This window comes from Triticum aestivum, chromosome 4A (assembly GCF_018294505.1).
Source record: "Triticum aestivum cultivar Chinese Spring chromosome 4A, IWGSC CS RefSeq v2.1, whole genome shotgun sequence".
NCBI lineage: Eukaryota > Viridiplantae > Streptophyta > Magnoliopsida > Poales > Poaceae > Triticum > Triticum aestivum.
The window spans coordinates 126,280,184-126,296,702 of NC_057803.1; the positions used below are offsets into that span (position 1 = coordinate 126,280,184).

The following is a 16,519-nucleotide window of genomic DNA, read 5'->3' on the forward strand; positions in this document are numbered from 1 at the left end:
TTTAAGAAGAAGACGGACGCGGATGGTAATGTTACCATCTATAAAGCTCGACTTGTCGCTAAGGGTTATCGACAGGTTCAAGGGATTGACTACGACGAGACATTCTCTCCCGTAGCGAAGCTAAAGTCCGTCCGAATCATGTTAGCAATTGCCGCATACTATGATTATGAGATATGGCAGATGGACGTCAAAACAGCATTCCTTAACGGGCATCTTAAGGAAGAACTGTATATGATGCAGCCGGAAGGTTTTGTCGATCCTCGGAACGCTAACAAAGTATGCAAGCTCCAGCGATCCATTTATGGACTGGTGCAAGCATCTCGGAGTTGGAACATTCGCTTTGATGAGATGATCAAAGCGTTTGGGTTTATGCAGACTTATGGAGAAGCCTGCGTTTACAAGAAAGTGAGTGGGAGCTCTGTAGCATTTCTCATATTATATGTAGATGACATACTCCTGATGGGAAATAATATAGAATTTCTGGACAGCATTAAGGCCTACTTGAATAAGTGTTTTTCAATGAAGGACCTTGGAGAAGCTGCTTATATATTAGGCATCAAGATCTATAGAGATAGATCGAGACGCCTCATAGGTCTTTCACAAAGCACATACCTTGATAAGATTTTGAAGAGATTCAGAATGGATCAGTCCAAGAAGGGGTTCTTGCCTATGTTACAAGGTATGAGACTGAGCTCAGCTCAGTCACCGACCACGGCAAAAGATAAAGAAGAGATGAGTGTCATCCCCTATGCTTCAGCCATAGGATCTATTATGTATGCCATGCTGTGTACCAGACCCGATGTAAACCTTGCCGTAAGTTTGGTAGCAAGATACCAAAGTAATCCCGGCAAGGAACACTGGACAGCGGTCAAGAATATCCTGAAGTACCTGAAAAGGACAAAGGACATGTTTCTCGTTTATGGAGGAGACGAAGAGCTCGTCGTAAAGGGTTACGTCGACGCTAGCTTCGACTCAGATCTGGATGACTCTAAGTCACAAACCGGATACGTGTATATGTTGAATGGTGGAGCAGTAAGCTGGTGCAGCTGCAAGCAGAGCGTCGTGGCGGGATCTACGTGTGAAGCGGAGTACATGGCAGCCTCGGAGGCAGCACATGAAGCGATTTGGGTGAAGGAGTTCATCACCGACCTAGGAGTCATACCCAATGCGTCGGGGCCGATCAAACTCTTCTGTGACAACACTGGAGCTATTGCCCTCGCAAAGGAGCCCAGGTTTCACAAGAAGACCAGGCACATCAAGCGTCGTTTCAACTCCATCCGTGAAAATGTTCAAGATGGAGACATAGAGATTTGCAAAGTGCACGCGGATCTGAATGTCGCAGATCCGCTGACTAAACCTCTCTCGCGTGCAAAACATGATCAACACCAGAACTCTATGGGTGTTCGATTCATCACAATGTAACTAGATTAGAGACTCTAGTGCAAGTGGGAGACTGTTGGAAATATGCCCTAGAGGCAATAATAAAAGTATTATTATATTTCATTGTTCATGATAATTGTCTTTTATTCATGCTATAACTGTATTATCCGGAAATCGTAATACACGTGTGAATACTTAGACCACACTATGTCCCTGGTAAGCCTCTAGTTGACCAGCTCGTTGTGATCAACAGATAGTCATGGTTTCCTGACTATGGACATTGGATGTCGTTGATAACGGGATCACATCATTAGGAGAATGATGTGATGGACAAGACCCAATCCTAAGCATAGCATAAAAAGATCGTGTAGTTCGTTTTGCTAGAGGCTTTGCAAGTGTCAAGTATCTCTTCCTTCGACCATGAGATCGTGTAACTCCCGGATACCGTAAGAGTGCCTTGGGTGTATCAAACGTCACAACGTAACTGGGTGACTATAAAGGTGCATTATAGGTATCTCCGAAAGTAGCTGTTGGGTTGACACGGATCGAGACTGGGATTTGTCACTCCGTATGACGGAGAGGTATCTCTGGGCCCACTCGGTAATGCATCATCATATTGAGCTCAATGTGACCAAGGTGTTGGACACGGGATCATGCATTACGGTACGAGTAAAGTGACTTGCCGGTAACGAGACTGAACAAGGTATTGGGATACCGACGATCGAGTCTCGGGCAAGTAACGTACCGATTGACAAAGGGAATTGCATACAGGGTTTGATCGAATCCTCGACATAGTGGTTCATCCGATGACAACATCGAGGAGCATGTGGGAGCCATCATGGGTATCTAGATCCCGCTGATGGTTATTGACTGAGAGCGTCTCGGTCATGTCTGCATGTCTCCCGAACCCGTAGGGTCTACACACTTAAGGTTCGGTGACGCTAGGGTTATGAAGATATGTATATGCAGAAATCCGAATGTTGTTCGGAGTCCCGGATGAGATCCCGGACGTCACGAGGAGTTCCGGAATGGTCCGGAGGTAAAGAATTATATATAGGAAGTGCTATTTCGGGCATCGGGACAAGTTTTGGGGTTATCGGTATTGTACCGGGACCACCGGAAGGATCCCGGGGGTCCACCGGGTGGGGCCACCTGTCCCGGGGGGCCACATGGGCTGTAGGGGGTGCGCCTTGGCCATCATGGGCCAAGGGCACCAGCCCCTATAGGCCCATGCGCCTAGGGTTTCCCCCTAGGAGGAGTCCTAGTGGTGGAAGGCACCCCTAGGTGCCTTGGGGGGGAGGGAAACCTCCCCTAGGCCGCCGCCCCCCTAGTAGGGCCGGCGCCCCCCCTGGCACCCCTATATATAGTGGGGGAGAGGAGGGACTTCATACACCAGCCCCTGGCGCCTCCACCTCCCCCCGTTACGTCTCTCCCTCGTAGTCTCGGCGAAGCCCTGCTGCTGTGACGCCCTGCATCCACCACCACGCCATCGTGCTGCTGGATCTTCATCAACCTCTCCTTCCCCCTTGCTGGATCAAGAAGGAGGAGACGTCTCCCGTCCCGTACGTGTGTTGAACGCGGAGGTGCCGTCCGTTCGGCGCTGGTCATCGGTGATTTGGATCACGTCGAGTACGACTACATCATCACCTTGCAAGCTTCCGCACGCGATCTACAAGTGGTATGTAGATGCAAACTCTCTCCCTAGACTCGTTGCTTAGATGAACTCATAGATGGATCTTGGTGAAACCGTAGGAAAAATTTTAATTTTCTGCAACGTACCCCAACATTTTCAACATCTTTCTTTAATAACACCTCAATTTGCATATCCTTCTTCTTGAGCAAATATTCATTCCAAGCCTTCTTCTAATCCCAAGATACTCAAATATGCGAGTTTAGCAAAGATGATTTGGCGAAGTAGGGTACTACCTGCAGCGCGGTGAGAGGAAGTAGCCTCGTCAGCATCGTCGCGCCCAGTCAAGATCCACACCTCCACGCCCCGTCTAAATCACGGGGAGGAAGACCTCGAACACGCAGGACACATGCTGTCGAGGAGGTGCAGTGATGGCTGGGGGTGGGGCGCCGTTGGATCGCCTCTCTATAGTACCGAGACTTAGGGTTCAAGGAGAGAGGGGAGAAAGGGGGAGTGCAGCGGTTGGACTGAGCTTCAGTGACTTAACCGCACCTGCCTTTGGGTCTATGACTTGTGGGCTACCCATCTGTTGGGACCACCTGTCATACAAACAAAAGATGGGTGTAGTAAGTCACCGTTGTTGCGTCCGTGGCGGCTAAGTGCGTGACTTGCAGGGTCCCACTATTTTTTATTTTATTGGTGCCAAACTTGCCTTTTTTGTGAAGCAACTAGGACAAATAAGACTGATAATTGCACATTTGCAATTTTCACACAAATTAGACAACATTCGAGGTCTACTGTCATTTTCATGAATTTTAGAGCTTTTTCCTTATATTCCATTGATTTAATGGATTTCTAGACATTTATTGGAAGTTATTCAATTTGAAGTGCAAGTGTGTTGTTGTTTGGTCAAAAGTAAAAATCATTTAAGCAATTACATTAGGAATGTGGGCAGTAGCCACAAAAAATGTTGAAATGCCCAACCCTAACCATGAATAGCCATCCTTGCAAGTTTGAACCCGTTTTGGAAAAAAAACAAAAAAAGTCTAAAAAATTGAAATCCTTTTGCTTGCAGCCTTTTTTAGGCACTAGTTTGTAGGAAAAATGATAAACTTGCAATACCACAAAGTACACAAAACCCTTCACAAAATGGCGTATCCCATGTGAATATCCATGACTTTCAAGCCAGATGATCAAGTTCATTGCCATATTCATAGCATAGTACAAGATAACATGACCATATTTGGCTCAAACATGGGTCTTACCATTGTAAACAATCTTGCGAAAGAAGTTTTTTTATAAAAACTTATTTTTTACTTCTTAGGTGCCAAAATTGCCTTTTTTGTGAAACCACTAGCACAAACAAGATTGATAATTGCACCTTTGCAGTTTCACACAAAGTAGACAACATTGGACGCCTACTGCCATTTTTCATGAATTTTAGATCCCTTTTCCCTATATCCCACCGATTTAATGGATTTTTAGACTTTTATTGTTAGTAATTCATATTTGAACTGCAAGTGCGTTGTTGTTTGGCAAAAAACTAGGGAAAAAACATTTTAAGCAATGACATTAGGAATGTGGGACTAGCCGATGATTCCCTTTAGTAATCCGGTAAAAGAGCAGAAATGATTCTCGTCTTTTTCCTTAGGTGTCCCTGAGTTATCAAACACACGAGAGGAAGTGCACTTTTAAGGCAAAGGTTTCTAGCAAGCTTTGCAAAAGAATTTAATTCCAGTTTCGACTGGACCGAATCAAACTGCAAAATTCAACTCTTATAAATAAAAATAGGCATGAGTATAAGAACTTATTCTTATAACCATATATTTGTGAACGGGATCATCATGATAGTCGTTTGTGCTCAGGGAATCAGCACCAAGATGTGCTTGCAACATCTCAGAAATGGGAGATGTGTCTAAATTACCTTGACTAGCACGCGTCTTGCATCAAGAGTCGGTTGTACAATCAAAGGCCCTATCGGACAAGGATTGCGAATGAGATAAGAGACAATTACGAAGAAGTTTTATTTACACACATACAAGACATTAAAATACTTTCATCTATTCCTCTAACAAATACATCGGGTTGCAGGGTCTCAACCCATGACTTTACCGAACCACTCACATATGACAATGAGATTGTAAAAAGAAACCACTGAAAAACACATCATGAAGATTGACTAATTGATAATATATCTTATAATAGTTGCCGGATGCGATACACGATTATAAAGTATGGCTAGTTAGAAATGTAATTTTTTTTTTACATAATGTACTTGTCCGATTCGTTCGTAGTAGAATTCAAATCAAAGGCGAATGGTGAATCTGTGCAGGTTTTCGACCGGTTTCCGGCACGACCTCGTATCCGGTGCAGCGACGCTCACCCCAATTTGCCTCCCCTTAATTTCGAACCCAGTGTAGCTTTCCTATTTCAAACAGCTCGCTCCCTGTCGCCGCAAACCTCAGCCTCCGCGGCCCATCGCATCGTCTCAGGCAGCCCACAGCGACGGCAACGCCCGCGGCGATGGAGTTTCGGCAGGGTGGCTCGCCGGGAGGCGGCGGGGGCGACGGCAAGCCGCGAGAGAAGTTCTCGGTATACCAGAACACGTCCCTCACCCGCGCGCTCGCCTCCCGCAGCGTCCGCCCCTCCCTCTCCGTCCTCCTCCTCCTTGCGCTTTCCCCCATCGCATCTGCCTCATCCCTCATGGCCCTCTCGTCCCGGTAAGCCTGAATCTACCCCCCCCCCCCTCCCCCCTCCCTCCCATCTCCATCTAAACCCTGAACCCCAGATCATTAGTTCATGACAAAGCGTGGGTTCTCACGTGTCGCTGTTATCACAGGGAGGGGCAGCTCTTCAAGGTCGCTGGTGCCGCGGGTCTATCCATGACTGCTGTCGGTAAGTTCGCTTGTCTCTATGCTAGATCGAGCATTGGGCGTTTTGAACGAATGGGTGGAGCAGCACTGTGCTTGGTTGCTCATGAGGTGTTTGTAGAAATGCCAAGCTTGGCTAGTCTGGTTGCTTGGCACAGAAGTTGCTGGCAGAGATACCACACTTTCATGCACATCTAATAATGATAGTAAAACTCGACACTCTTAGGTCTTATAAAGATGCTTTGTTGTGCCAGATATGCCTGCAAAATTTAACTCGTCATGCTCTTTCAGTCTTTGCCGTCAGGTTGGTGGAGGCAGCCCTGGGTCTCGTCGCACTTTTGACACTGCCAGCGTTCTTCAGGGCACTGGTGCTGTACAATGGGGGGAAGGCATTGGCCAAGGAGGACAAGGTTGTGTTGTCCGAACGCCAGCTGGGGCTTCTTGGGTTAAAGACCACAGGCTCAGAAGGATCTCCTATGGGTGAGCAAACCAAGAAGCCTCCCAAGGCAAAGCCATCAACACCCTCAGAGCCAATTGTTCCTATCAGGAGATCTTCGTTCAGCTACACACCGTCACGGGTGCAACCAAGGATTGGCTCCAGCCATTTGAGCCCTGGTAGTGAGAGATTGACCACATTACAAATGTCACCTTCCACTCCACTACAGAAGCCTGTTTCTTCCCCTTCAACTCCATGGTCGAGGAAAAGCTCAGGCAGTGCCAAGGGCATACAAACTGAGGCGATGTTGGACCAGTTCTTGGCTACCTTGGATGAAAATATTGATAATGTCATGGATTCAGCCAATAAAACTGCAACACCTCCAGCAACCATCACGAGCTTTGGCATTGCCAGCCCTGTCTCAGTCACCACATCAACCACACCTTCTGGTGCTACACGGAGCACACCTTTGAGGCCTGTGAGGATGTCTCCTGGCTCCCATCAGAAGTACAGCACGCCTCCGAAAAAGGGCGAGGGTGAGCTTCCACCGCCAATGTCCCTGGAGCAGGCAGTGGATGCCTTTGAAAATCTGGGTGTTTATCCTGAGATCGAGCAGTGGCGAAACAATCTCAGGCAGTGGTTCTCTTCAGTCCTGATGAGCCCGCTTGTTGAAAAGATTAAATCAAGCCATATTCAGGTGCTAATTAATTGGCATTGTTTTGCTGGAACCTATATTTCTAGTACAGTTCAGTAGTCACCATTTTATATTGTTATTATGCTCTGTTTCAGGTTAAGCAAACAACAACTAGTATTGGAGCTTCAGTTAATGTTAGCCAAGTTGGAAGCGATCTGCCAAGCACGACACCACCAGTTAGCTTATCTCCACTTGGTGGGACTAAAGATTGGCAGCCAACTGTCACTGTTGATGAGGATGGTATTCTTAATCAAATGCGGGCTGCATTTCTGCAATCTCGTAATGCTCCTGTTGGTGAGTTGCTGGTGTAGTTGAACTTTCCTGCTTAGTCTTGTTTGTTCATACGTTTCCATCAACTTGCGCAGCACAGGCTTTTGATGTGGTTAAAGTTAGTTTCCTCATTAAGTTTGGCATGAACTTCCTGACTTACTAGTAATTCTTTTCTCTATACAGCCCAAACCTTTGGTAGCCCACAACAGCCACAATCAAACCCCCTCCTTCCAGCTATTCAAGCATGTATCGATGCAATTACAGAGCACCAGAGGCTTAATGCTCTGATGAAGGGAGAGCTTATAAAAGGCTTGCTGCCACAGAGTAGCGTCCGTGCTGATTATACTGTTCACAGAGTTCAAGGTGAGTCATTCATTATTTTATCTGAGAAACAAACTATACAGACTTCAGTCTCTTGATGCTATTTAGACGCGCAGTCATAAAATAGAGTGATTATGAATATTGATATAGGTGCAACTTGTTTACTTATATCTTGACCCAGAACTTGCTGAAGGAACGTGCTTGAAGAATTATGATTACATGGGCTACAGAGATGGCTATGGTAAATCAGAGAAAAAATGGACCAGCGAGCTGCCAACTGACTCACATCTTCTTCTCTACTTGTTTGCTGCTTTCCTTGAACATCCAAAGTGGATGCTTCATGTTGATCCAACCTCCTACTCTGGTGCCCAGTCTAGCAAAAATCCTTTATTTCTAGGAATCCTTCCACCGAAAGAGAGGTTTCCGGAGAAGTATGTTGCTTTGATATCTGGTGTTCCTGCAATTATTCACCCAGGAGCTCTTGTATTGGCTGTGGGCAAGCAGAGTCCTCCAGTTTTTGCCCTATACTGGGACAAGAAGCTGCAATTTTCTCTTCAGGTGATTCAAGCATTTCTGTTGATTAATTAATCATACATAATCATTATTCTTTTGCCTTAACTGCCAAATATAATCATTGAACATGAATTGTGAAATTGCTGAAATTGAGAGTTTAATAAAACACGCAACATTGAAAGTTAAAGGATTGACAAGAAACAAACCCAAAAGGTTGTGAGTGGGAAAGAGCTGAGATATGTTTCGTGTTATAACAAGTGGCTGAAAGTAGATGTTCTGATGCAGCAATTATACATTTTTTTACCCCTTGTCTTGCTTTATGTTGGTGCGGAAATGGTGAATTATGATAACAAATTAATGGTATATACCATGATTTTGGCATGGAGTGGTTTGGTGTGACACACATTTAATTTAAGTTGAGCTTCATATCTGCCAAAATATTATCCTTTTGTTCTAGCTTAGCATGACAATAGTGGCATAGAGGTATACATCAAGCAGATGCACTCTTCTTGTTTTGTGTTTGTATGCATGGTAAGGCTTTTTATTGTTGCTGACAAACATGTTCACCATTTATGAATTGTTTCATACCTTAGTGAGCAACTTGGCGTCATAAAGTTGCTTGCAAAATGTTGTTACTGAACTCAAAGAAATTTGATTATGTAGTGTATTAATGTTGTACACACGTGTTTTGACTTTTCAGGGAAGAACAGCACTGTGGGACGCCATTTTGCTTCTATGCCACCAAATCAAAGTTGGTTACGGCGGTATTGTCAGGGGCACCCACATCGGGTCTTCTGCCTTGAACATCCTTTCCGTTCTTGATTCAGACATGGAGAGCTGAAGAAGGGCTGCCTGCTCGTCGGGAGGAAACTGTTGTAGCTTGTAGTACTCTGAACTGAAGGAGATAAATTATGAATATCCCAGTTACTGGTGCGACCTTGTTATCAACACCAGCAATGTCTCGAACTAACTTAGTGTTAGAATGCGGTATGGCCTAGTCGAGCGGACACCTGATATTTATTTCTAAGTTGTATCTTAAATCGCTGACTGTTCAAACTCCTTAATGTAATGCTTATGTGCTTGAATTTCCTACTACATCATCTTCCTATCGAGAGGGAAAAAAATGCCATTTATCCTTTATCAATTTTATTTACTAAATCAATTATCATCATCAGTGAACACACGCCCTCTCTTTTTGTTTCTTCCCTAGAAAGAAAGAAAAGCTCCCAACAGTCTAGGATTTCTCCACCTCCTGTCGTCGCTGCCACTGAATTGCCTCGTCTTCTGGGCCTCAGAGCCATGGAGTCGTTCTTAGGTGTTTTTTTAGTGTTTTTTAGGGTTTGCGTCCCGCTCAGGAAGGTGAGGCGATAGCGGCTTCTTGAAGATAGAATAAGGTTCTTCCTACTTAGCCCTCGTCCCAGCGGTGTGTCTCACATTTGTCGGAGGGCGTGTGGAGGTGCCGGTGGATCTTGCGGGATTTGGTCGGCGCTTGTCTTTGTTGGGCCTGCGTGGATCTAGCCTTTGTTCTTCTGCGTTTGTGTGTCTATAGGTTAGATCCTACCGATCAATGTTTTTCTTCATCAACGACGGTTGTTGTTTTGGTGCGCTGGTCTTTTGGGGCCTTAACATGACAAATTTCCTACTGTCTACTACAACAAGGTGCGCCCCGTTCCGGTGAGGGAGGGGCAATGACAGCGACGCGCTTTCGGCTCGCTCCAGTGTTTATAGTCGTCGCTTATTGATCTACGAACGCGGATGCATTTTTTGTTACTTTTAATGTTTTTTGTACTACCATGATATTTGGTGAATATATCGGAGTTTTTTCTAGTATTATTTTTTATCATCATCAGTGATCATTCATCACATTTTTTCAATTTTTTTGAAACCACCTTTTTTTTTCATGTGGGGCCTGAATGCCTTTACGCAGCCAAACCGGGCCTGCCAGCCTACTAAAAGGCCATGTAATCAACGGCCTGACCCAAAAGGTAAATATGGGGCCCAGCGAAACGCCCGCTCCTCTCGCTCGTCGGAGCGCCGTCCAGTTCAAAATATTTCAAACTCAACGCCCCCCCACCGGCCAACGGGCGATTCCCCCATTCCCCACCACCTCCCCCACTCTCTCCACACTTACCATCTCATATCAGCAGTTTCCTTGAACCCAACACCCCCGCTCCTCCGCATCTTCCGCCATTTCCTTCATCCAAACACCGTCCGCTGCTCCATCTCCCGCCCTCCCCTCCCCTCCCCGCCGTCGCCATGGATCCCCACCCCACCCCCTTCCGAGGTAAGATAAGATATCAGCGCCATTCCGCTCTCAACATCCGAGCCCTGCCTCTCGTTTCCGGGGATTAATTTCTTCGTGGTTTGCAGCGAAGCGGAAGTCGGTCGCTGCGCCGGCAAAGACGCCAGCGCCGAAGCCCAAGTCCGTCGCCAACGGCACCGCGCGCGGGAGAATGACCACCTCCGCCACCACCAGCGCCGTCTCCGCGGGGGCCGCTCCCCAGCCACGGCAAGGACCGCTGCGGCTCTAGAGTCTCTAGATTTGACTGTGTGTATGTAATCCTGTTCGTCTTGCTTACCGAGGCTAGGTCTGCTGTTTTCAGGCCACGGCGCGCGTTCGGCACCGTCCGGAGCAGCAACTCCCTGGCCGAGAAGCCGGCCCCGCCGCCGCCGCAGAAGCATTCAAAGCTGTCGCCCCCGCCTCCGCAAAAGCCTCTGAAGGTGTCGCCGCCGAAGCTGCAGAAGCCTGCGGCAAAGGTATCGCCTCCGCCTCCGCAGAAGCCTGCTAAGGTTTCGCCGCCACCTCAGCAAAAGCTTTCGAGGCTGTCCCCGCCGGTTCCGGCCAAGGCGGCCAGGCCTTCTCGTCCCGCAGAAAAGCCACTGAAGAAAGCTTGCCCAGCCCCCCCGGATCTGGCGGCCAAGGCCAAGAAAAAGAGCCAGAGGGTGAGCTTCCAGGATGACGTGGCAGCGCTGGCTCCCTCCGGAAGCGGGGAGAAGGTCAAAGCATCCACCGAAGACTCTGCTGGGCGCACGCCTATGGTGCCTGTCAAACCCCTGGAGAAGAAGCCGGCGAAGGTTGTGGCCGCAGAGACCCCGTTCTTCAGCGCTCAGAATTGCAGCAGCTGCACGCTTGATCAGCTCGAGTCCGCCTCCTACTGGCTGGCACAGATCCATCTGGCCGAGTCTGTTGGCAAGCACAATGTCTCTGCCGCATTCTTCCGCCTTGCATTTGAATGCCAAGCTCAGGTAATAGTTCAAAGCACACTTACGAGTGAACGATTTGATATATTTTCTGTGTATCCACCTTTTTACTGTAAGGAGCATATGAGCATGACATGGATGGTTAGTTTGATTTTCAGTTATGATTAGTACTGTACTTAGTACCAATCCAAGTAGGCTAAGACCGTTCCTTATTTCGGGAATAAGAACATGTTTTTGTTTTGTTTTGTTTTGTGGGCAGCCATTTCACAGGATCCGAAGTGAGCTCAGGAACTATGTGGCGCGCCATGAGAGTGCTAGCACTTTGACCCCTTTATTCCATGAGCTCCTGGTTGCCCATGCCATGGCAGTGAACCAACTGAAGTTTGACACTGATGGGTCTGAAAAGGTGGATACACCTGCAACTACAAATACAGTTGACCAAAAGCTTGATGCTACCACACTGGTGCATGAATGCTCTGAACGTGATTGTGGTGGTGATCTTGTTGATGTGGGGGAAGTCAGTGTTATCAAACAAGGAGAGGAAGAGATGGACCAACCGAGCTTTGAGCAGAAACTGGATGAAAGTTTTGCATTTGATGATTGTGAGGCTGTCATCGTGGACCGGCTAGCTGAAGAACATTCTGAATTCGAAAAGATTATCGGTGTCAAAGGTCCTTGTGACAGTGAAATAGTCCAGTCAGCATGTCGCTCTTCCATCGACAGGCTGAGCTTGAGAGGATCCCCTCTAGCAAGGGGAGCATCTGAAAGACGCCTCTCGTCAGAGAGCCATTTAGATAAATTGTCTCCGTCTGCTGCAGGGAGCTTGTCTGCAAAGCGCTTATCATCATCTGGTAGCCCTTTCAACAACTCTCCGTTCTGCAGGGGCTCGTTACAGAGGCTCACATCCAGTTGCCCTTCTTCTAAGAAGTCCTCCGCTAAAGGCGGCCTGTCTGCAAAGCGGATGTCATCTGGTGGCCGCTCTGATGAGGAGCATAATAATGGTACTGCTGGAGCTGGTGATTCTAGCAGAGTGATTCAAGAAGGGGAATCTGGTTGCCACATTTTAGGTAAGTTAACATGTGCAGAGCTTTTCCTATGACTTGGTCATTGAGATTAGTTATGTTCTGACTAGAGCTCCATGCAGTTGAACCGATGAAATTGAAAGAGCATGGGGAGTATGATGATGATGCCATTGATGAGGTGCGTTTATGAACTGATAATTCTGCTTCCACTATCTTATGTTGTACAAATCTACACTCCCTCTGTTCATAAATATAAGATTTTCTAACTTTCTTCTGAATCGGATGTATATGGACACCTTTTAGTGTGTTTGTTCACTCATTCTAGTTGGTATATAATCTATATTAAAATATACAAAACATCTTATATTTGTGAACGGAGGGATAGTATCAGATTAATGTGCTCATCCAAGCACCAAGAAGTGTGGAGGTGTCAGTTACGACAGAAAATCTTGTACTAGTATATAAATTTATGTTTTGTCTTGACTCTTGAGTGCTGCCAGCTTGCCATCACAATGTTCTAGTGCGACAAATCAGAAGCCCCTTTACACTAGGCACTACATCGATTCGTTGAGCAGTAGTTGCAGACTCGCAGAACTTATCTACTCATCTACACTAGTATACTCCCATCTACACTAGTATACTCCCATCTACACTAGTATACTCCCATCTATTCGTCCAACATGTGAGTAGGTGCTGACTCGCACTACTTATCGGCTCAGCTTTCCAATTTCACTGCAATGTAGGCATTGCATCTGTTGCCACTCATCTACCTCTATTCTCTAGCATCTTTGGAAAAGATTTTACAGTGTTTTTCCAAAGGGACGGAGATATTTACAGTTTCTGCTCTTATGGCCCAGTAACCATTACTTACTGTTGTTATACTATTAATAACCACCCAAAATAGTTTAACTGTTTTGTGCAATCGTGAACCTTTGTACTGTTCAGGCAAATAATTAATGATAGCCTATTCTTCAGTTTCACCCACGTAATTATTGCTTCAACAGTAAGTGACGTGGATCTAACTTACCCTTGTATTCTTTACAGACCCAGTAGCTGCTGGAGATGGAGCCACGACGACCTCAATGAACCGCTAATATAAAGTTACCGTAGTTGCTGTCTAGTCTAGTTTGATTATGCGTGTGTTGTGTATGCTGTGAGTTAGTTTGCAACTCTCAATTGCTTAGTTTGCTCTGTTTTTGTGAGCAACGATCATCACGCTCTGATGATCTTTGAGGGGTTTGACAGGTTTAGCGTGTGTGCTGGCTGCGTGGGTGACGTGGTGCTTGCTCTTGGTTGATATGGAAATCAACCAAACCTTTTGGATTTCAGACTGTAAGCGGAGCCGAGTTCCGCCTATGTACGACCTTGTGAATGCTATGCCTTTTTTTTGGCGATGGTTATGAATAGTACTCCTGCTACGCTTTGCCTTTTTCTCATGGTATATATCATTATAAAGAAATGCTTGCGATAACCCCAAGACATTTAGTTTGGAACAACTGCAAACTTCTTGACCTACTCTTTAGTCAGAAATTGGTAGCTTTACATTGTATAAATATGATCAGGGTCCAGTTTTAGTGCTTGTATAATTTATGCTAGTTAACAGCCATGTTCAGATTCGACTGCTGCTGACCACTATTTTGAGCAGAAAGACTTCCGTTCGTTTGCGACGTGGAAGGTCTGCAAACAAAAAATACAGCAATAAGCAAGGAAAACAACATATGAGTGGGAAAATATTTGGACGGAGAGACTACATGGTCGTCGCCATCGACTGACACGGCACAAGTTGGCGACTCCTCTGGGTCGTGGCAGCCGCACCAGCGTGCCGGTCCGCCTGGCTCCGAGCTTCCACAGCCGTGGCCCAGCTGATCCAAGTCCACCAGACCACCACCGAGAGCTGCTTCGGTCAGACCCGAGAAGAATTGGCGGACGCCGTAGGATAGGACGGTCGGGGCACGGTGACGATCGAGAAAGATGTACTACGACGCCGCATCTACTCCCTCCATTCCAAATTACTTGTCTTGGATTTATCTAGATACAGATGTACCTAGACTCATTTTAGTGTTAGATACATCCGTATCTAAACAAATCTAAAACAAGTAATTTGAAACGGAGTGAGTAGTGGGCTCGCATGCAGCGCGGCACGCCTAGGTACATCGTGGATGACCACGACTGATCGACACGGATCGAGAGGCTGTGCAAGTGAAGAAACCGACCCGCCGGAGCGTTGTTTTTGTTGTCAAGCAAATCACCTTTGACCCACGCAACTTTGCCACGTTAGCTACAAGACCAGGGGCATAGAGGTGGAGACTAGTATAAGATCCGCCCTTAGACGAGACCAATGAGATCAATTTTTTTTAAGATTAATCATGTTTAAAAATTCTGAAAATATTTGAGCACACACATCCATATTTAATGTACAATCTCAAAAAGTTTCTGCCCCTAATTCAAACTACAATGAAAGAACCAAAAAGTATAAATTGCATGTGAATAATGTCAAATACTCCATCCGTTCCCAAATATTTGTCTTTCTAGACATTTCAAATGGACTACAATATACAGATGTATATAGACATATTTTAGAGTATAGATTCATTCATTTTGCTCCGTATGTAGTCACTTGTTAAAATCTTTAAAATGGCAAATATCTAAGAACGAAGGGAGTACTATTCAACCAAAACTGACACTATTCATAGTCAAATTTGACTTTTTAGAATCTCTAAGTGTAGATTGAGTTTTGAACTGATTTTTTTTGGAGTTGCAGACATATCCCACAGGTTTGTTGTAAAAAAATTAAGATTTTTTTGAAATATCTAAATATGACTTTTAGGGTTGATCCTACGATCTCACTTAAATGGCAGGATCTATACTAGTCCCCCCCCTCAGGGTATAGATGTTACCACGACGCTTACTTTATGGAGGTGTTTGTTTTGAAGAATGCACGCACACATATACATATATTAAATAAAGTGGCTAAGCCAACCTTTTGCTCAGAATTTTGAGGCTCTCATGCGAGTTGTGACCGATTGGCAGTATTCTACTATTTGATTGCCATGTGTTTGCAATAAAACCTTTGTTGTGCTGGTGAAATTCACTGCTTTGACTCAGCGTCAGAATCAATCGTTTAGACTGAATCTTGTACGAACCTCTCATGTTTATTCTTCCCCACCTTCCACCTCTCCCATTTTCGCCTCCACAACCAACCCTCTAGCAAAAGAAATCCACTGCCTACTGTCCCGCTGCATGCCTCCTCCTGCTCTGCTGCCGTCGGCGGCCCCCTCACTCTCTGATGCCTCCCCATGCCTCTCCCTTTCTTCTCTCCTGATGGCTGGGGTGTGGCTATGGAGGCGGAGCCCAAAGCAGAGAAGGAAGGAGATGTGTTGGTACGAGATTGATGACCTGGGCAGTGTTAGTTGATACGTCTCCAACGTATCTATATTTTTTCATTGTTTCATGCTATTAAAGTATCATTCTTAGATGTTTTATATTCATTTACTAGCAACTTTATATTATTTTTTGGGACTAACCTATTGACATAGTGCCCAGTGCCGGTTGCTGTTTTTTGCTTGTTTTTTATTACGCAGAATATCCATATCAAACGAAGTCCAAATGCCACGAAACTTTTTGGAGATTTTTTTTGGCCCATAAGACACCCAGGAGGCCAAGGAGGTGTAACAGAGGAGGCTCGTGGGGCCAACTAGGCACCAGGGCGCGCCAGAGGCCCCAGGCGTGCCTTGGTGGGTAGTGGGGCCCACAGGAGGATTTTCCACCGCCTCTCAACTCTATAAATACCCACATATTCCAGAAACCCTAGGGGAATCGTCAAAACACAATTCCAGCCACGCAAGTTCCAGAACCACGAGATCCAATCTAGAGGCCTTCTCCAGCACTCTGCCGGAGGGGTCAACAATCACGGAGGTGTTCTTCATCATCACCCTTGTTGGGGAACATAGTAATTTGAAAAAAATTCCTACGCACACACATGATCATGGTGATGCATAGCAACGAGAGGGGAGAGTGTGTCTACGTACCCTCATAGACCGAATGCAGAAGCGTTAGCATAACGCGGTTGATGTAGTCGTACGTCTTCACGATTTGACCGATCCAAGTACCGAACGCACGACACCTCCGAGTTCTGCACACGTTCAACTCAATGACGTCCCGCGAGCTCCGATCCAGCAAAGC

General features: G+C 46.1%; 2 protein-coding genes across 2 annotated transcripts; both read left to right on the plus strand.

Annotated features, from left to right (window-relative positions):
• The first annotated feature begins 5,416 nt into the window (after nt 1–5,416).
• Nucleotides 5,417–9,206, plus strand: LOC123085561 (transmembrane protein 209). Its single transcript, XM_044507225.1, has 7 exons — nt 5,417–5,730; nt 5,850–5,905; nt 6,172–7,013; nt 7,106–7,304; nt 7,464–7,643; nt 7,783–8,159; nt 8,815–9,206. Exons 1-7 carry the CDS (start codon nt 5,534–5,536, stop codon nt 8,953–8,955), a joined length of 1,992 nt encoding a protein of 663 aa, XP_044363160.1. The 5' UTR covers nt 5,417–5,533; the 3' UTR covers nt 8,956–9,206.
• Nucleotides 9,207–10,203: 997 nt separating this feature from the next.
• LOC123085562 (formin-like protein 5) lies at nt 10,204–13,755 on the plus strand. Its single transcript, XM_044507226.1, has 6 exons — nt 10,204–10,398; nt 10,485–10,623; nt 10,718–11,360; nt 11,575–12,382; nt 12,460–12,515; nt 13,382–13,755. The coding sequence occupies exons 1-6, from the start codon at nt 10,371–10,373 to the stop codon at nt 13,388–13,390; spliced, it is 1,683 nt and encodes a 560-aa protein (XP_044363161.1). The 5' UTR covers nt 10,204–10,370; the 3' UTR covers nt 13,391–13,755.
• Nucleotides 13,756–16,519: the final 2,764 nt, after the last annotated feature.